The sequence below is a fragment of the Megascapheus bottae genome, chromosome 16, assembly GCF_031878675.1.
Source record: "Megascapheus bottae isolate mThoBot1 chromosome 16, mThoBot2.hap1, whole genome shotgun sequence".
Classification (NCBI taxonomy): Eukaryota; Metazoa; Chordata; class Mammalia; order Rodentia; family Geomyidae; genus Megascapheus; species Megascapheus bottae.
Window position 1 is genome coordinate 41,671,264 of NC_143524.1, and position 21,201 is coordinate 41,692,464.

General features: G+C 39.6%; 2 protein-coding genes across 2 annotated transcripts; one reads left to right on the plus strand and one right to left on the minus strand.

Moving 5' to 3' along the window:
* The first annotated feature begins 5,824 nt into the window (after positions 1 to 5,824).
* Positions 5,825 to 6,769, plus strand: LOC150053350 (olfactory receptor 51I1). The gene has a single exon (XM_090349043.1). The coding sequence runs from the start codon at positions 5,825 to 5,827 to the stop codon at positions 6,767 to 6,769; it is 945 nt and encodes a 314-aa protein (XP_090205169.1).
* A 13,026-nt stretch (positions 6,770 to 19,795) lies between these two features.
* Positions 19,796 to 20,746, minus strand: Or51q1 (olfactory receptor family 51 subfamily Q member 1). Its single transcript, XM_090348610.1, has one exon. It carries the CDS (start codon positions 20,744 to 20,746, stop codon positions 19,796 to 19,798), a length of 951 nt encoding a protein of 316 aa, XP_090204736.1.
* Positions 20,747 to 21,201: the final 455 nt, after the last annotated feature.

Here is a 21,201-nt window from a genome sequence, read left to right on the forward strand (position 1 = left end):
TCACATAATAATAAAATCAGAAATAATATAATGTCTTTTCATGTACAAACAAAATGCACAGCCTTGTATAATAGATAAATCATCCAGCATTTAGCTTTTTGTTTTTGTTTAACCCTCACTTGCTGACCAGTGAGAATAAGAGACAGGAAAAATAAGAGACTTCCAATTAATCAATGCCAGAAGTAGCTGCTATTCTACTTAATGGGGCTCTTAAGTATTCAGGGTGAATTTCTCTCTTTTTGTGCAGTGTGTATATAGAACTTTTTTTGCAGTATTTAGAGAGAATGCTAGGCAAATATTTTACCACAGAGCCCTAACCCTAACAATCACTTAGTATAATTTTTATTAGCATTAAATAGCTGTACAAAGGCATTCCATTTTATGATGTTTATGAATGTATGCAATGCATTTTAATTAGTTGAAATCTATAAAAAAATTTATTTATTTTAAGGGTTGCAATGTGCTATTTTTTCTGGGTTTCATTATGTTATTTTATTTATGCACGTATATACTATACTTCCTAGTACCTTCTACACATAGCATTGGAGGAACAAAGGCAGGTATTTGGGGCCTGTAAATTATAAGATTGAAGAAAGGTGCTGAAGAACTCAAACCTATGCTTTTGAGAAGTTGACATGCTTTTGGTAGTGTTAGGATATGGTCAGGGAAAAGGTGGCCAGCTGTAACTGAGACTGTCTTGAGACAGGTGTTTTTGGAGCTTGTTTTGCAGTTAGTAGGAGAGCATAGTAAATTGGATCTCAAAATACTGGAAAGCTGCAAGACTCTGCAGTTTTTCAGGTGTTGATTGCTGATGTTCAGAAAAGACATGCTGATGGAGTAACATAGCAACACAAACAGATCACACAGGTCCCTCCTTCCTGCCCATCATTTTCAGAGTGCTGTAATTTGGGAAGCTGGGTACCAAGTGAGAAATGCATTTCAAAGTGCTCATTACAAATAATGGTATAGAAGATGGAACTGAAACGCAATGCTGGAAATTTTTATACACATTAGCATTATTTTTGGGCCAGTCTTGGGGCGTGAACTCAGGGCCTGAGAATTGTCCTTGGGCTTTCTCAAGGCTAAACTCTACCATTTGAGCCACAGCACCATTCTGGCTTTTTATATGTATGTGGTACTGAGGAATCAAACCCCTGTCTTCTTGTACGCTAGGCAAGCACTCTACCTAGGCCAAACTCTAGGCCCAACACAATGTTTTTAAACCTTGACACAACCTTCAGCAGATGCCAATATAGCTAGGGATTCATAAAGGCACAAGACACTCTTACCTACAGACTGGAGTGGAATATAAGGTTTCCAAAGCTGCCACAAAGGTAGGCCCAAGCAGGAGATCCCAGAGTTGTAGAGGAGATGTGATCCATGCTAGAAATGATTCCTCAGGTAAACCAGTCAACAGGAGAAACTACTTCTGTGAGTGTTTCTCACAAACTGGGTCTATCTGTCAGGGCAGCTGATTTAGGAAACTGGAATTTCCTTCCAATAACAAGGGGACCCTGGTTCTATGGAGAAGAGCCATTGGATAGTGAAAGATTGGAGTTTTTGGCTAAATAGCTACAGCCTTGGTAGAATAGAAGCATGGTTCATGTTGCTTTTATTGTATCATTAACATCATCAGATAAATGCTTTTCCGTTTGCTTTCATGTTCATACTATGCAAAGTGTCAACTCAGTGTAGATGATGAGTTGTGTTCTGAGTAGAGATTCTGAGGGTTAACATGCTCTCAAGGATAGACAATCACATTTCTCTGGGATTTACTGAAGCCCACTTTATGCCCAGAATTTTATCCACTTAAGTAGGATTGGTGGCTTTGCTTTGTAATTCTTTCTGCCTTGAGAGGAGTGGTCACACTGGCTTATATGTGGCCTCTGTTGGAGAGAGTTCTTCCAGGGAAATATACAGTTCCTAGAAGGGGAATGATTGCTTCTTCAACATAAGCTACATCTAAAGAAAATCTATTCTTACCTTTAGTCGTACAGGATAGTGCTCTTGTGCCACATGAATTCTATAACATATCCTACTACAGTTAAAACAGAAGCAGCCTAGGTTTGGTTTAAACTGGTATATGAGATAATGTATATTTGGTTCTTTTGCTGTTGTTATTTGTTTTTAATCACTACATTAATTGTGATTGCAATACTTCAGGGGTATATTTTGATTAGACACAAAAACCCTATTTTACAAAAATTGCATTGGGCACTTAAATTACACACATGAATCCACAGACAGATGTGACATCTGAATTTGTTGGACAATTTGTTCATCTGCTAAGAATAACAATGTGAGTGTTGGAACATAATTTAGATTTCATGTGAGGGAGAATATATTTAAAACACTCTACAGGTATGTGTATGAGTCTGCTACGTAAAATTATTTTAACATTTTAAATGAACACATAATCAACATAAAACTATACAGATTATTGTGTGTATTTGAAGTTTCAATACCTGGCTAAAGCATCGGGCAGCTGAAGAAATCTATTTGTGTTTATTGGAATGGGTAGAAATTCAAAAGAGGCAGTATGAATATTAGTAGGAAAATAAGAGCAAATATGTGGAATTCTTAGAGTATCTGTGATGTCGTGTGTCTAGGGGAACTGTGTGCAGTGCTTGTGATGCAGATCAAGGAAGGGTTGATATGCTAGTGGATACAAATGGTGACACCGAGAATGTGAACCTCAGTATAGAATTAATTCCCTGGGGAGCAATTCTCCCGGGACTCCACTCAGTGATGCCACCCTCCCCCACTGTGACATCTTTCCTCCTCCCACCGCATAGAAATGCATCTTGGGATTTTTGATCATTTATAAATGTATGTCAAGGAGAATGTGCTGATGCCAGTCTGCTGGCTGGGTCCGCAGTGCAATCAACTTAGCTGTGGGCACAAGAGACATTGTCTATGTGGTGAGTCCTCCCTTGCTCCCGTAAAACACCTGGTCCTTCTCAGGACTTCATCCAAAGTTCTAACACTTGCTGAAACTCTAAGTAAGCTCTAACCCTCATATTTTACCCTCATATTTTATATGTTATGCGATTACAGTGACTAGGGATACAGCTGTGGGTATATTCATGCTAATATTGGATAGACCTTGTGTGTGTGTGTGTGTGTGTGTGTGTGTGTGTGTGTGTGTGTATGAGAGAGAGAGAGAGAAAGAGAGAGAGAGAGAGAGAGAGAGAGAGAAAGAGAGGGAGAGAGAGAGAGAGAGAGAGACCATGAGTCTGCCTGAATCATGTGTGTGATAGCACTAAAGAAAAGTGCTGATGAACCAAACCTAAACTTTTTTCTTGTTTGAGTCATTTGTGACCCCCGGGCATGTATGATAGCTTCTGTGTATAAAATACCACACCTGGGGTGAGAAGCAGTGGCTATGAATATCTAGATATGTGGCTGTGTCAAAGTATAAAATGTATTTTTTTTCCTGTCACTTTAGATAGGCTTTGTGTATGTGTGCATTACTTACGTTCTGGCCTGCATTTTCTTGGTCTGACCTTTCTTCCTAAAGGGATTCTATTTAGAAATTTGACCATATAACCTTCATGAACAGTGAAAAATAAAACAAAAAATGTTTGTTGGCAGTGTGGTCTTGATTTCTTCCAGACAGGAAGAATTGGAACATAGATAGTCCCTTCATAACTCTCTTTAAGGATTGTAAGGGGTTTAAGGAGAGTAAGATGACCTTACCTCTGAAAAATATTGAGCATCTCTTGATGCTGGCAAGACCCTTCCTTTTCTTTAGGACTCAGAGACAATCTGAAAAGGCAGATTAGAAAAGCACCTCTGGGAAGGCTGAATCTTAAAGATACAGATTTTCAACCTGGTTGGGAGAAAAAGAAATGTTTCTGGAGGTTAAGGAGTGCTGTCTCCCAGAAGTAGGGGAGAAAAATCCAAGAAATAGATAAATTTCTTCTCATTGCCCATAAACTTTCAGGGCTTTGTCTGACTGATTTATTAACTTCATCCACCCTTTTATCACCAATTAAGTTCGTTGTGTTTGCAAGGAGTTCTAGGAATAGAATGGAAAGTATAGGAAAGGCAAAGGACCTAGAAAGACATTATACTAGAATGCTGGAGGAAGAGCTTCAATTTTGAGCTATCCTGGTCACAAAAACACAGTTGTTAACAGTTTAGATAAAGACTAAAAGGAAATCTTGATCTCTTTTCTTCATTTTCAGCATCCCAACTCACTTTACTTGGAGTTAGGCTGCTGCTACTTAATGACAAAAGTAGCAAAAGAAGATTCAGTAAAGAAAGTTACATAAAAGAGACAATGTAGAGAGAAAATGAAGAAGTTGCATCCTTAAACAAAGAAGGCAGCTTTAACCAGGTAAGTTTCCAATTTTGCTCATTTTTGTGACATTCTAGAACATTAGAAAAAATGTTTTATAGTTAAAACAGTGCTCAGTGGTCACCTTCAACTGTTTTAGGGAGGGAGCTGAGGGAGCAAAGAGAAGGGAAAAGATACAGCACAATGAAATGAGAATAATAGAATATAATTTTAATACCATCAAATCCTGAAGCATAGAATTGTGTTGGGGAAGCAGACAGGTGAGGCAAATAAATTACAAGCTTCATTTCATTGACATCAGGAAAGGTAGGGCTTCCAGCAATTTAGCTAAAAATTGGGGAAGGGTGATAAAGTAGAAGCCTACTTAGTGTTTGTGTATGAGATGGCCTTGAACGTGCTTAATTGCCTGAAGGGAAAAATGCAGAAAGGAAAGCAGACTACAATGACCTACAATGCACTAATAAGAGCTGTTTTTGAAGGAGGTGGCAGAAAATGGATTTTTGAAGCTAGAGGGTCTTTGGAGAAGAAAATACATTTACTTCTCACAAAATAAGGATAAACATATATAATGGTATACTTAGGTTTAAAACTTAGGGGGTGGTGACAAATAGTTCTCTTTTATTATCTCAGTACTTCATTATTCCCCTTGCTTCTTTGAATCACTCACCTGCACACCTGTTTGGTTATGGAATTGACCAAAGATTGAGGTTTGCTATGTGACTCTGAAAGGGGTAAAAGGAGGAGATGAAGAACCTAGTCTTATATGAGAACATGCCATGAAAAACCAAGAAGAAAGTGTTAGTTGGCAAACAGATTAGAAGAGAATGAAGGAAACAGATTCCAGAGCTACACAGACATGAGAAGGCCAGGGAACTGGAAAGTAGAATCTCATGCTATAAATGTGAACAAATTAGACAGTAAGATTCCAAAGCAGAATAATGTTCGATGAAGACAAATTCGGGGCCTGGCTATGGCTTTGGGAGGCTGAGGCAGTCTGAGTTAAAAATATTGAAGCTCTAGTTTTACAGCTTTAGATGATCTATTTATGACATCTATTGAAAAATTCTCAAAGATATGGACAGTTCTCTCATCCCTGCCTGGTCTGTCCTAATTTCTATTTTCTTTTCTTCGAAATTCTAAGAATCTTGCTCCTGGGTTAGATGGGGAAGTAAAAGGGTACTGAGGTTCATATTGAGGATTAGATCACCTCACTCATGTTTTCTCTTACCTTTTATTTTATTGCCCTACCAAACAATAGGCGCACATTTGATCATGGAATTCCCACTGTGGCAAAGAGAATTCGCTGGCCTCTGGTAGTGTAGAAATGAGTAGAATTTATCTCCTTCCTCAAATAACTCCATGTGTAAAGGTGGGGGAGCCAGAAACATAGACACAAACAATTTCAATCTCTGAACTTTTAGGTTGGAGACAGGATATCTGAAAGAAATAAAGCGAAGAACTCCCTCCCAGCACATTCTCTTGGGCTGACTCCCTCGTCTCCGTTTCTCCCTCCTGCCTGTCATGGGGGACCTCAATGGCACGCCCTTCCAGCCAGCCACACTTCAACTGACAGGCATCCCTGGCATGCAGACAGGGCAAGCTTGGGTTGCCCTGATCTTCTGCATCCTCTACCTGATCTCCATCTTAGGCAACGTCAGTATCCTTGCTCTGGTGGTTAGGGAGCCTGCTCTTCACCAGCCCATGTACTACTTCCTGTCCATGCTCTCTCTCAACGACCTGGGCGTGTCCTTTTCCACGCTTCCCACCGTGCTGGCTACCTTCTGCTTCCACCACCGCCACGTGGGCTTTGACGCCTGCCTGGTGCAGATGTTCTTCATTCACACGTTTTCTTTCATGGAATCAGGCATCCTTCTGGCCATGAGCTTTGATCGTTTCGTGGCTATCTGTGACCCACTGCGCTATGCCACGGTGCTCACCAACAGCCGCATCCTGGCTATGGGCTTGGGGATCCTTGCCAAGAGCTTCGTCACTCTCTTCCCTTTCCCCTTCCTGGTGAAAAGGCTGCCGTTCTGCAAGGGCAATGTTCTGCACCATTCCTACTGCCTCCATCCTGACCTCATGAAGGTGGCCTGTGGAGACATTCGTGTCAACAACATCTACGGGCTCTTTGTGGTCATCTTCACCTATGGTGTGGACTCGGGGTTCATCCTGCTATCGTACGCGTTGATCTTGAGAGCCGTGCTGGCCATCGCCGCTCAGGAGCAGCGCCTCAAGGCCCTGAACACCTGCATGTCACACATCTGCGCAGTGCTGGCCTTCTATGTGCCCATCATTGCCGTCTCTATGATCCACCGCTTCTGGAAAAGTGCCCCACCAGCCGTTCATGTCATGATGTCCAATGTCTACCTGTTTGTACCCCCGGTGTTAAACCCCATCATATACAGTGTGAAGACCAAGGAGATCCGCAGAGGGATCCTCAAGGTCTTCCATAAATCCCAGGCCTGAGGAAGGATGCAGGCCTGGAGGAAATGCCCTTGGAAGAAGGACTATGATTTACTTTCCAGGCATGCTTTAAAACAAAAAAGAAGAAGGAGAAGAAGAAGGAGAAGGAGGAGGAGGAGGAGGAAGAGGAGTAGGAGGAAGAGGGGAAGGTGAAGGAGGAGGGGGAGGTGGAGGAGGAGGGGAAGGGGGAGGTGGAGGAGGGGGAGGGGGAGGGGGAGGAGTGGGAGGAGCCAGACCCTTGAGAGCTATGAGTTTGAAACCAAATCAAGAATATCTACAACAGGGGTAAAGGTGATCAAGGTACATTCTGTGCATGTAAGACAATATCATAATGAAATCTACTTCCTATGTAAAAAGAATTTAAAATTAAAGGTTATTTCTATAGCAATGTCTAATGCAATAAAAATGATGTGCATCTTTATTGAAAATTGACTGTGTGAAAATTCTTATGCTAAGAATGTTATAATGATGAACATACAATATTAAATTACCAGAGACACATGACAAGTGAAAAAGGTGTGTGTGGGGGGAACCCAGATGTTCTTGAGAATAATTCCGACTGAGAATAAGGTGGTGAATTTAAAGAGAGGCAAAATGCTGTGAAGTTTTGCTGTTTTCATGCAAGAGAAAGATCTATTTGGTTCATAGAAATGAAAACAAGTTCGGTTTGGTGGTTTTGAAATAGCCTGTGAAGAATAAGAGGGATTAGTATAATACTTGGTTTAGGATGGCAGGGAGAAAGGAGGTAGTAGTCTCTATAGATGAAATTGCTTTAGAACAAATCTTTAGCCCAAAGCTTTTACTACCTTAACACTGAACAATAAATAGCATTGTGTATCTTGCTAGGGAAACAGTTTTATTAGGTGGCACACTACTGAATGAGAACTGCATTTACTAAAAACTCAAGAGACTATCATTTTGAGAAGTATTATGACTCTCTCTCTCTCTCTCTCTCTCTCTCTCTCTCTCTCTCTCTCTCTCTCTCTCTCTTCTCTCTCTCTCTCACTCTCCCTCTCGTTCCTAGTAGTGGGGCTTGAACTCTGAGCCTGGGTCCTGTCCCTGAGCTATTTGGTTCAAGTCTAGCACTCTACCACTTGAACCACAGCACCACTTCTGATTTTCTGGTGATAAAATGGAGATAAGAATCTCATGGACTTTTGTGCCCTGGCTGGCTTTGAATAGCAATTCTCAGATCCCAGCCACCTAAGTAGCTAAGATTAGAGGCATGAGCTACTGGTGCCCAGCTATGCTTCCCTTTTCTAACACCTCTTGAGTATTAGATGCTTATCCATGAGCTCTGCAACAAGAGTAACAGACAGATGGACAAAAAAACTTTGGAAAAGTGGTTCTCAATCTTTGGTTCTCAGACCAGTACTGTCAACACTTGGAATTTTGTTAGTTTTGCAAATTCTAGGAACATTTCTCAGATCATTTGTACCCAAATTTCTGGGAAGCAGGATCCAGGAGTTTTGATTTAACAACTTATCCTGACTCGTTAACGTAGAACATTAGTCTAGAATATGTGGGAAAGTTGCACTTACTTTCATTTAGATACAAAGGAGGATTTCTCATTGACAAGCTTGAGAAACACAAATGTCTTGAGCGATTGCTTAGCCAGAGGAAAACTCAGTGTATTATACCCAAGAATATGCTATGAGTGTTGAAGACTTGTGGCCTTACTGTTTCTGTGAGCTGATGGGGAGTAGAACAGAGATAATTTCAGGGATAAATATAAGCTTCTCCAACCACTCCGGGCATGATCTCCTTTTGGGGCAGTGTTTCCTTTCCTTCCTTCCATTTCTTTCTCTGCTATCCCAACTCGATGACATCCACAATTCATCTTAATTCCAATTTTAGGGCTTCACCCTAGACATACAAAACCTAAAGGAAAAAAAACAGATGAGGAATCAGACAAGTCATTTGTGACTGGAGGCTAAGTGTGTACAAGTCCCTGGAGCAGAACCTGGTTTGAGTTTCTCTTCTACTACAGAGCACACTCAGTTTTCTACCAAATTTGGCTGTAGAAACAGACTCCTAATTTCCCCACAGATAGCCTTGAGCATTTTCAATAAGCTTTTTTTTAGTGACGTTTGTGTATATGTTATGTTCAGTTATTAATTTCAGGAGTATTTAGGCTTTCATAATTTATCCACTAACTTAAAAGAACATTGGAAAAGGACACATCAAAGATTAAAAAAAGATATAGTGCAATAATAGCTAAATTTCTATTTCTACTTTAGGGTTGGGCACACTAAGTAAGAATTAATCAAATGACTAATCAAATAATCAAATGATAAACCACACAACAGACAAAGGCCTCATATCTAAAATATATCAATAGCTCAAAAAATTGAATCACTCCAAAACTAATCTCCAAAGTAACAACCATCCCATTAAAAGATGGGCCAAAGACTTAAAAGAGAGCTTTCTCTGAAGAAGAAACAAAAATGGCTTATAGACACATGAAGAAATGCTCAACATCTCTGGCCATAAAAGAAATGCAAATCAAAACAACTCTAAGATTCTACCTCACTCCAGTTACAATGGCCAGTACCAAGAAATCTAATAACAACAGATGGTGGAGGGGATGTGGCCAGGAGGGATCACTACTACACTGTTGGGGGGAGTGCAAACTCATTTAACCACTATGGAAAGCAGTATGGCAGTGCCTCAAAAGACTAAACATAGAAATCCCCTATCACCCAGCAATTCCACTACTTGGCATTTACCCACTCATCCAGAAACAAGGACATACTAAATCCACTAGCACAGTGATGTTCACTGAAGCACTATTTACCATAGCAAAGATATGGAACCAACCCAGATGTCCCTCAGTTGATGAGTGGATCAACAAGATGTGGTATTTATACATCATGGAATTCTATGCTGTTGTCAGAAAGAATGATATTGCCCCATTTGTAAGGAAATGGAAAGACAGAAAAAATCCTATTAAGTGAAGTAAGCCAGACTCAAAGGAACTTAGGCTCAATGGTTTCCCTCATTTGTCATAATCAGTAGAAAGCTTGGGCTCTCCTAGCAGAGATTTACAATAGAACAAAACCTAGCTATATAAGGCCATATAATATGACGCTAAATGAAAAAATTTCCAGGATATAGAAACAAAAGCCATATAATGAATGATTGTTGCCCTTAATGTACTATGTTATCTCTCATTTCTTTTGCTGTCCCTTGGTTATCTCATATTATTATAGTATTTCATCCTGTTATCTGATATATTTTATATGTACATAATTGGTTATTTCAAATAACCAATATTTCATACATGTGTAATTGGTTATTTCACATAACTTATATTTTATATATGTGTAATTGGTTATTTGAAATAACCAATATTTTATATATGCATAGTTGGTTATTTCAAATAACCAATATTTTATATATGCATATTGGTTATTTCAAATAACTTATATTTTATATATGCATAATTGGTTATTTCAGATAAGATGAAATACTATAACAATATGAGATAACTAAGGGACAGCAAAAGAGATGAGAGATAACATAGTACATTAAGGACAACAATCATTCATTATATGGCTTTTGTTTCTATATCCTGGAAGTTCTTCCATTTAGCATCATACTATATGGCCTCATATAGCTAGGTTTTGTTCTATTGTAAATCTCTGCTAGGAGAGCCCAAGCTTTCTACTGATTATGACAAATGAGGGAAACCATTGAGCCTAAGTTCCTTTGAGTCTGGCTTACTTCACTTAATAGGATTTTTTCTGTCTTTCCATTTCCTTACAAATGGGGCAATATCATTCTTTCTGACAGCAGCGTAGAATTCCATGATGTATAAATACCACATCTTGTTGATCCACTCATCAACTGAGGGACATCTGGGTTGGTTCCATATCTTTGCTATGGTAAACAGTGCTGCAGTGAACATCATTATGCTAGTGGATTTAGGATGTCCTTGTTTCTGGACGAGTGGGTAAATGCCAAGTAGTGGAATTGCTGGGTCATAGGGGAGCTCTAAGTTTAGTCTTTTGAGGCACTGCCATACTGCTTTCCATAGTGGTTGAACGAGTTTGCACTCCCCCCAACAGTGTAGTAGTGATCCCTCTTGGCCACATCCCCTCCACCATCTGTTGTTATTAGATTTCTTGATCCTGGCCATTCTAACTGGAGTGAGGTAGTTTGATTTGCTATTACAGAGCTTTAGTGACCGAAACAGCCTGGTACTGGCACAAGAACAGGCCTGAAGACCAATGGAATAGAACTGAAGACCCAGATATTAAACCACAGACCTATGGCCACCTAATCTTTGATAAGGGAGCAAAAAAAAAAATAGAATAGAAGAAAGACAGCCTCTTGAACACGTGGTGCTGGCAGAACTGGTTAAACACCTGCAGAAAACTAAAATTGGATCCTTCTTTGTTACCTTGCACTAGGATTAACTCCAAATGGATCAAAGACCTGGAGGTAAAAGACATTACACTGAAAACTTTACAAGAAGGAATAGGAGATACACTAGGTCTCCTTGGCACAGGTCAAAACTTTCTTAATAAGGACCAAGAAACACAACAAATCAGAGAAAGGCTGGATAAGCGGGACTGCATTAAACTGCAGAGCTTCTGTATGGCAAAGGACAGAGCTAGCAAATTAACTAGTAAGCCTACAGAGTGGGAGAAGATCTTCACTAATCTTACAACGGCCAAAGGCCTCATATCTAACATATATCAACAGCTCAAAAAATTGAATCACTCCAAAATTAATCTCCAAAGAAACAACCATCCCATTAAAAGATGGGCCAAAGACTTAAAGAGAGTCTTCTCTGAAGAAGAAATAAAAGTGGCCTATAGGCACATGAAGAAATGCTCGACATCTCTGGTTATACTTTTTCCCTTTAATGAGTCTTACTCTATCTGAAACTCAAATGAAGAAGGGCTAAAATTAGATAATCAGTAGGAGTGATAGATATTGGGAGAAAGAACATGTCGTGGGGAATTGGCACTCAAGGCAAACCTTATAATGAGATACATTCTCAATGTGTTAAATTTAGCTAAAAACAAACCATAAAGAAACTCATTATGATAATCATGTCATTTGTATCTTTATCTCTTATAGATAATAATATATTACTTAGAATAAGACTTCAAAGTAAGGGAATAGTAAAGGAAAAGCATGAAGCTATGTAACAAGCTCAGGCCTAAACCTAGGTATATGTTAACTTTGTATCCCATATCCTTCCAATGTGTTGGACTGTCTCTCTAAAAAGAAACTCTGAACTTCTGGAACTTGGTGCAAGTTTGAGAAGGAGGCAGGGGGAGTAGGAATTGGTTAGGGAATAACAGGAATAGATAGATTTAAATAATCAAGATCTCATCCTCTATTGTTGAAACTCAGATTCTTTTGGCTTCCAGATCCTTTTCTCTGATATCTGAAGCTTGTCATTTGCCTGCCATAAACTAAACTTCAGCTGCTCTCTAGGATCTTGATTTTTCAGACACCCTTCAGAGATCAAGGTCTTGGATTTCAAGCAAGAAGTTTCATTTTTGAGGCAGGATAAGTGGTGTGTGTGTGTGTGTGTGTGTGTGTGTGTGTGTGTGTGTGTGTGTGTGTGTGTGTGTGTGTGTGTGTTGGTGTGTTGACATGTTGGAATAAAGCCTAGAGGGGTTTTTCTCCTTTTTCTTCTTCCTCATAAGGAAGGAGCTAAAAAGTGTGTTGTCTGTGGGGAGATGACAGTATCCCGTCAGCGAAAAGTCTTTTATTATTACTATCATCATTGTTATTAATTTTCTATTCCAAAGGTGAAATCTATCCCTCTCCCTTTTGAGATCACAGGAACAATCTTACACTCAGACAAAGCAGGACCCCAGAGGTCCTGGCTTGTGGATGCTCTTACTCAGAGAATAAATTCTGCACCTTGTCTGCATAGCACTTGTCTGAGAACCACTGTGGCTTCATCTTGAGCTCTGGTTCTGTGATAATGGAATTATCACTTCCCCAAAGCTATCGCAAGTAAGTTTTAATCTGTGTGACAATGGGTGTGAGGTCATTACTTTGTTCCTTTTTTTTTTGTCAGTGGAACTTGAACTCTGGGCCTGGGCTCTGTCCCTGAGCTTTTTAGCTCAAGGCTACCACCCCATCCCTTGAGTCATGGTGCCACTAACTCTTTGTTCCTGTGAACCATCTTCTTTGTCTTTCTATTTGGGTTTCCTGATTCTCTTAATTATGTATCTGTTTTTGAATGAGTTTCTATGGATGTCTGTGTATGTTTGAATAGTTGACATACTTTTGTTTAACCCATGACAGAACTTTAAACCAAAAATTATCTCATTTTTATTTAGGTGTTCTATACAAAAAGAAATAATTGGTTTTTGTTTTGTTTTGTTTTGTTTTTTGCCAGTCCTAGGCTTGAGCTCAGGGCCTGAGCACTGTCTTTGGTCTTTCTCAGGATAGAGCTCTACCACTTGAGCCTCAGCACCACTTCCGGCATTTTTTTCTATATGTGGTACCAAGGAATCAAACCCAGGTTTTTATGCATGCTAGGCAAGCACTTTAACCACTAGGCCAAACTCCCAGCAGATGCTGGAGGGGATGTGGCCAGGAGGGATCACTACTACACTGTTGGTGGGAGTGCAAACTCATTCAACCACTATGGAAAGCAGTATGGCAATGCCTCAAAAGGCTAAACATAGAACTCCCCTATGACCCAGCAATTCCACTACTTGGCATTTACCCAACCATCCAGAATCTAGGGCATACTAAATCCACTAGCACAACAATGTTCATTGCAGCATTATTCACCATAGCAAAGATATGGAACCAACCTACATGTCCCTTAGTTGATGAGTGGATCAACAAGTTGTGGTATTTGTACACAATGGAATTCTATGCTGCTGTCAGAAAAAAACGACATCGACCCATTTGTTAGAAAATGGAAAGACTTAGGAAAAATCATATTAAGTGAAGTAAGCCAGACTCAAAGGAACTTAGGCTCAGTGGTTTCCCTCATTTGTCATAATCAGTAGAAATCTTGGGCTCTACTAGCAGAGATCTGCAATAGAGCAAAGTCTTGATACATAAGGCCACATAGTATGAAGCTAATTGGAAGGACCTCCAGGATATTGAAACAAAAGCCATATAACGAATGATTGTTGTCCTTAATGTACTATGTTATCTCTCATCTCCTTTGCTGTCCCTTGGGTATCTCATATTGTTACAGTATCTCACTTTGTTATCTGATATATTGAATTTATTTGTATTTGGTTATTTGAAATTTGATAGGGAAGGGGGGAAAACCAAGATGGGGGTGTGGGGTGGGGGGGAGGGTAATGGGTACCAAGACATGTGAAAGGGTATCAATGTATGTGAATTAATGCACCTTCTATCTGGCAAATATCATGTAACCCTTTTATTAATCACAATAAAAATATTAAAAAAAAGAAATAATTGGGCTAGAACTGTGGCCTAGTGCTAGAGTGCTTGTCTACATGCATGAGTCCCGGGTTCAATCCTTTAGTATCACATACACAGAAAAAGCCCGAAGTGATGCTATGGCTCAAATGGTAGAGTGCTAGACTTGAGAAAGCTCAAGGACAGTGCCCAGATCCCCAGTTCAATTCCCAGGACCGGCAAACAAATAAACAAAGAAAAAGAAAGAAATAATTGTTCAAATGCCTTTTCCTATTCATCCTGTTGCTGAATAGGAAAGACCTGGACAGCTTGAAACTTCAGGCCTGGGGTTAGGAGAAAAGGGATTTTCATCCCAATTCAGGAGATGCTTGCATCCTCCCTTTAGCTTATCCTAAGATAGAATCCTGTCTTTGTTTGCATCTGTCCATTGTCTAGACGCATCTTATGTCCTCATAACATTGGGTCTGAGAAAAACAATATGCATTTTTTATACTCCATCTTATATGGATGATATTTACCAGTCATCCATTACCTCCTCTCATATCCATCGCCTCCAACTCAATTATGCTTGCCTCTTGCTAAAATGTAAGCAGTCTATTCATATGTGCGTGCATTTAGTATATTCTTGCTTTTATTTTTATTAATGCTTCTGGCATTACTGGAGTTTGAATTCAGAAACTCACTCTTTCTAGGCAAGTGTTTTATCACCTGAACCATGCTCCCAGTCCCTTTTTTGCTGCAATTTATTATTTTAGAGTCTTTGTGCTTTTGTGAGGGCTAGCCATAGGCAAGTGGCTGATACTGTAGGTATGAACCACTATGCCTGACTCATGCTTTTATTTTGTCATAAGCACATTGGTGCTGTTGGGAGTCTTGTGAGGTAAGGAGAATCAGGTACAAGCTTGACATTAAAAGAATACCCAAACCACAGAGACATAAAGGTGAATTTTTCATGTATCTTATCATTTTATTAGGATTATTTTCAAATAGGTCATATAGAAAAATTACTCACTAGATTTTTTAATATTTTTATTGTAATTAATAAAAGGGTTACATGATACTTGCCAGATAGAAGGTGCATTAATTCACATACATTGATACCCTTTCACATGTCTTGGTACCCATTACCCACCCCCCCACCCACCACCCAACCCCCGTCTTGGTTTTTCCCCCTTCCCTATCAAATTTCAAATAACCAAATACAAATAAATTCAATATATCAGATAACAAAGTGAAATACTGTAACAATATGAGATACCCAAGGGACAGCAAAGGAGATGAGAGATAACATAGTACATTAAGGACAACAATCATTCGTTATATGGTTTTGTGACATTTCTGAAAATGTTTAATGAAGATATATTCACCAGAATAATAAAATACTAGGAGAAGAAAACACTAGCAGAACCATTCTATATTGTGTAAAGAATCAGATTGGTTGCCAATTGGTGACAAAATAAGTTTTAAATGATGTAATATTCTGCCAAACATGATTGTGTTCTAAATAAACAAGGAAAAATCTGAAGTCATAGATGAGCAGAGTTTTCTGCATAATTATTATTATGAAATAGTGTTTAGTGGGCCGGGGAGTTTGGCCTAGTGGTAGAGTGCTTGCCTAGCCTGCATGAAGACTTGGGTTCAATTCCTCAGTACCACATACATAGAAAAGATGGAAGTGGTGCTGTGGCTCAAATGGTAGAACGCCAGCCTTGAGGAAGGCCCAAGAACAGTGCTCAAGCTCTGAGTTCAGGCCTCAGGACTGGCAAAAAAAAATGACTATATAATGTAAGGCATGAATGACGCTGCTGCAATGAAGATTGCTTCTCATGAGTCATCTTGACAGGAGAACTCACAGGACATGGAAATTGTAAGGTAGATAGTTTGAGAAGTAGTTTTAGAAGATTTCACGATCAAAGCTTCAGTTCCACTTTCATTTATCTACTCACAATTTGCAATGTACTTGAACTTGTATTAGTATGGAGTATTAGGAAAGATCACACTCTCATAGGGGATACAGACATTAAGTAATAAATACACCCATAACTAGATACTTTACAAAAAGGAAAGGCATTTTGCAAGGGAATTACAGATGTCGTGAAGATGGTGGTGATAATTGATGAGATTTATTTATTTATTTTTTTAATACTCAATTTTTTTTTTTTTGCCAGTCCTGGGCTTGGGCTCAGGGCTTGAGCACTGTCCTTGGACTTTCTCAAGGCTAGCACTCTACCACTTGAGCCTCTGCACCACTTCTGGCTTTTTGCTATGTATGTGGGGTACCGAGGAATTGAACCCCGGTCTTCGTGCATGCTAGGCAAGCACGCTACCACTAGGCCAAACTCCCCCCCCCATTGAGATTTATTGTTCTTCTTGTCTACTTTAACTAAACATGACTGACTCCTAAGATAAGAGTGCTCTTTGTGAGTCAGGGAGATCCAACAGGAATAGTGGTTTTAAGATCTAATTGAACATGGTCACTGGCAACGCTCATGCTTAACAGGGTGACACGTTCAGTAAGAATGCCAAAGGTGAATTTTTCTCTCTGAGTGAATGATCGGACTTTATTCTGATTGGAAATTGAGGAAGTTACAACAGTATTGTCAAATGTAGACTACCTCTATGGGTATCATGTGGAATATTATGAAAAAAAATCCCAATTTTCTCTTCTTTCCCTTCCTTTTTTTTTTTTAAAGAACTGCTTTTATTTACCTATGCATTAGGTAATTGTGTTCATGTATACAACAAACAACATGGAAATTCAAATAAATTCACATTTCTTTAGTGACTTTTCAACATGCTGAAGAGCCTGGCAGATGGAAATAATGATGTGTACTCCAGAGTGAGGTGGGAAAGAAAGGTAGAAACTCAGGGCATTCTTGCAAATTTCAGTTCTGTTTAAAAGATTGGCACTGCAAAGTGACTAGAATGTCACAGAAATGATTCTGAAAGGAGCTCAACAGTGCATTCAACTGACAAGACTTGGAATATTCAAAATGGATCTGATAAAATCTGAATTTAATTGGTTTGGGAGCTACCTTGACACAGGATTTTTGTAATGGGCAGTCAAGGTTGAGAACTAAGAACCTCTAAAGGCCAAACCAAAAGAAATGTATGAATAAGATGCACAGAATCCTATTTCAACTGGAAGAGGAATGGTTAGTTGTGAGAGAAATGTAGAGACAGTGCACAGGGTTCTAGTATAGCTGTGTGTGAAGAGAGACAGAAGGCAGAAGGCAGAAGGAATGCAGGTTATTCCTGGCTCTGATGCCCTTCTTCATGGTCATATCTCTTTATATTCTCTTCACTACAAATTCTCCAGTAATCCATTCCAAAAATATGACGACGTGTCATATAAAACACATGAGTATTATGCAAAATATTTTAGTGACTTAACAAGAAATGGTTTGATTGGATTCTTCTGTACTTTTTATGCAGGCAAAATAAAAGATCTTATTTGTCTTATATTGAGTATTTGACTCAGCAATTAATGTCCTTTATTCCATCAAAATATATGACAATATTTCTGGTAGTCCTTTTGTTTGGGGTTTTACATTTTTTTAAGTTTTCATTGTAAAGGTGATGTACAGAGGGGTTATATAAGTCAGGTAATGAGCATATTTCTTTTTGAACAGTGAAACTTCTTACTTTATTTTCTCCCTGTTTCTTTTACCCTGCTAGCCCCCTCTTCATCAAGTTGTATAGTTAATTTCCAATATAGTGTCTAGTGAGTATCATTACTGAATTAGTTCACTCCTTTTCCATGATGTATTACATCGTGGAAAGCCCTATGATGATTTTGTGGGCTCTGCCTTTTCTCTTTTCCTATCAAAATTTTATTAGAGGTGTCATGTCTTTCTTTTGAAAAATTCTGGCATCATCTCGAGGTTTGCTGGCTTCAGATGGTATGTTATGATTCACACAAGTTTGTGATTCATGATGATAAGCTGTAAACACACAGATTTGTGACCCAAAAACTTGTACCAGTTGACTGTTTTTTCTCATTTTCTTAACACTTCTCCCGCCCCTAATCCCAGTTTGGATTTCCTGGTCCTAAACATCCTAGCCTAAGATTGTGTGTATCTTTCATTGTGAAATATATTTCTTTATACCAATTGATTTGTAGTTCTCTGGAAGAAAATAAGTCATGCTAACATCTAGGCTCTGACTAAAAATACAAGAATGAAAGAAATAGGGAGAAGAATGAGGGAAGTGAACTTGCTCTCTAGGCATTCAAAGCCCACTCTTCTCTCCAACTGGGCTTCCCCCAAACAGATTTCCCTCTGGAGGTCTATTCTCATTAATTAATTGGAGATCTATTCTCATTAATTCAAATCTAAGTTAGTCCTAATGTTGACCACCTGCCCAGCACAGTGAGTCCTGTGAGGAGTAAATGAGGCCGAATGAAGGCTGATAGCTCTGGAAGAGGTGGTTTTCCACCAAAATAGTACTGATTATTATTAAGACTGTACCCTTTCTCAAGTCAAAACTCCCCAATGCCTAGGGCAATCTGACTCTTAAGAAGCAGTGCCATAGGAATGACATTAGACTTGTGTTGTATGTTTATTTTTCTTTTTGAAGTTCAGAAAAATAATGAGTTATTTTTTCCTACAAACATTGTCAACCTTGAAGTCTAAGTTCTAAATTCTAAAGACTTCTGTCTAACAAAACAGGAGTCTCATTCTAGATGCAGGGTATTTTACCACCCAATCCTAATTTTAGGCACATTGCATGTGCTCCCTTATTCTCCTGGCTCAGCCTGGGTATTGATGAGGTAAATCTGAATGCTGGAGAAACTTCATCTGCATTAATCCCATCCCCAAATTCTTCTCAAACATTTATGTTGAAAGGGAAAGTCAGAGAATGATTGAGGACAAAGGAGCCAGAGTTTGCCTGTCCATCTGAGCAGAGGTACCCAACAGGATAGATAATAACTCAAGACCTAAGGATTTCCTTCTAGCATTTATCCAAGCCTAGGGGACAAAAGAACCACCACAAAGAAGGACAAAGTTAGCTGGATCTTTACTCACTGATGCTTGTCCCATTGGCGTTGCTGTTAAGGACTTGAAATCCATCAACTCAGATCTATATTTCTTTTGTACAGAAGCATTGTTGCTAGCTTTCCTCAGCCAACTATCTGCTGAGAGTTATTTTTAAAAAATGTCCCATTGCCTTTTTATCATGGGGTCTTATTTTATAATTCCCATGACCAAATTTGTCCTATAGTCTTTTTTCATATATTTTTTATTGTAATTAATAGAAGGGTTACATTATATTTGCCAGATAGAAGGTGCATTAATTCACATACATTGATACCCTTTCTCATGTCTTGGTCCCTATTTCCCTCTCCCCCACCCCCGCCCCTCATCTTGTTTTCCCCCCTTCCCTATCCAATTTCAAATAACCAAATATTCATATATCCAATATATCAGATAACAAAGTAAGATACTGTACCAATATAAGATAACCAAGGGACAGCAAAAGAGATGAGAAATAACATAGTACATTAAGGACAACAATCATTCATTATATGGCTTATGTTTCTATATCCTAGAGGTCCTTTCATTTAGCGTCATACTATATGTTGGCCTATAATCTTTCATTAACCCTCTACCTTCTATTTGTATGGAATATAATGAATGTATCCCATCATTTTAAATGCATAGATTTGGGGGAAAAGAGGTGAAAGATTGCCTGGCGAATCTGCTTGGTCTTTGCACTGTAAATGATGGGGTTCATCACGGGTGGAGCTAGGAGGTAGACATTGGCCATGATAACATGGACCAGTGGTGAGGCATGCTTGGTAAAGCGGTGAGTCATGGATACACCAACCATGGGAACATAAAGGAGGAGAACAGCTAGAATATGAGACAGACAGTTATTGAGGGCTCGGAGTCTCTCTGTCCGGGTGGCTGTGCTCAAGATATTTTTCAGGATGAGTATGTAGGAGAGCACAATGAGCAGAGGGTCCATTACAATGATGAGCAAGACCAAAGCAAATCCATACCAGCTGTTGACCCGAATGTCAGCACAGACCAGGCGAATCATATCCTGGTGGAGGCAGTAAGAGTGAGAGAGGTGAGAGCGACAGAAGGGCAGGCGTTTGAGCAGGAAAAGTGAAGGAAGAACAGCCAGGACACAGCGGCAAACGAGGGCGAGTCCAATCCGACCAATAACTTCATTGGTGAGAATGGAGGCATAATGGAGAGGTCGGCAGATAGCCACATAGCGGTCAAAGGACATAGCCAGAAGAACAGAAGATTCCATAAAAGAGAATCCATGGAGAAAGAAGAATTGGGCAAAACAGGCCTCAAAACTGATTTTACTGTTGTCGAACCAGAGGAGCTGCAGGACGGTAGGCAGGGTAGTGAGGGTGAGACCCACGTCAGTCAAGGCCAGCATGGAGAGAAACAGGTACATGGGCTGGTGGAGTGATGGATCTGTGCGGATGACAGCTAAGATGCTGGTGTTACCCGTGATCGAGATGGTGTAGAGGCAGAAGAAGGGGATGGAGATCCAGATGTGGAAGGCCTCGAAGCCAGGGATGCCCATGAGATGGAAGTAAAAAGCACCTTGTGTGCTGTTAGTCACCTCATACATGGCTGGTGAAAATGACTTCACAGCCAGTGGCTTTGCTCATGAACCAGCAACACTGGACATAATCTGTTCTTCCTCACCCTACCCCGATGCACATTTGGTCCAGACTGTATGCAGAGAAAGGTTCCGAGTTATTGAAGGTAGCTATGAAGACCTTGATTGTATCTACCTGGCCGAGCCTGCAGACTGCGCTCACACAGTCACTCCTCTAACCCCGTCACTCAGAACAGATGAGTTTCAAGGCAGCGCCTCTTCATTGTTTTCTGCTTTTACTTCCCCACTGCCTTTCAGCTCTTATGCTAAAAGTTGGTTTTCATTCAGATCTCACTGCCAACATTATTCCCAGAAAGGATTAAAGATGACCACAGTGCTAATATTCAACCCTCTCTGCTTTAAGTACTTTATGTCCACCATAGATTCATTTCTATGATGGCAAAGCATAATTGGAGCAGGTATCG

Coding starts and splice junctions, on each gene's coding strand:
- LOC150053350 (XM_090349043.1), top strand. CDS start 5,825: ATGGGGGACCTCAATGGCACGCCCTTCCAGCCAGCCACACTTCAACTG.
- Or51q1 (XM_090348610.1), bottom strand. CDS start 20,746: ATGTATGAGGTGACTAACAGCACACAAGGTGCTTTTTACTTCCATCTC.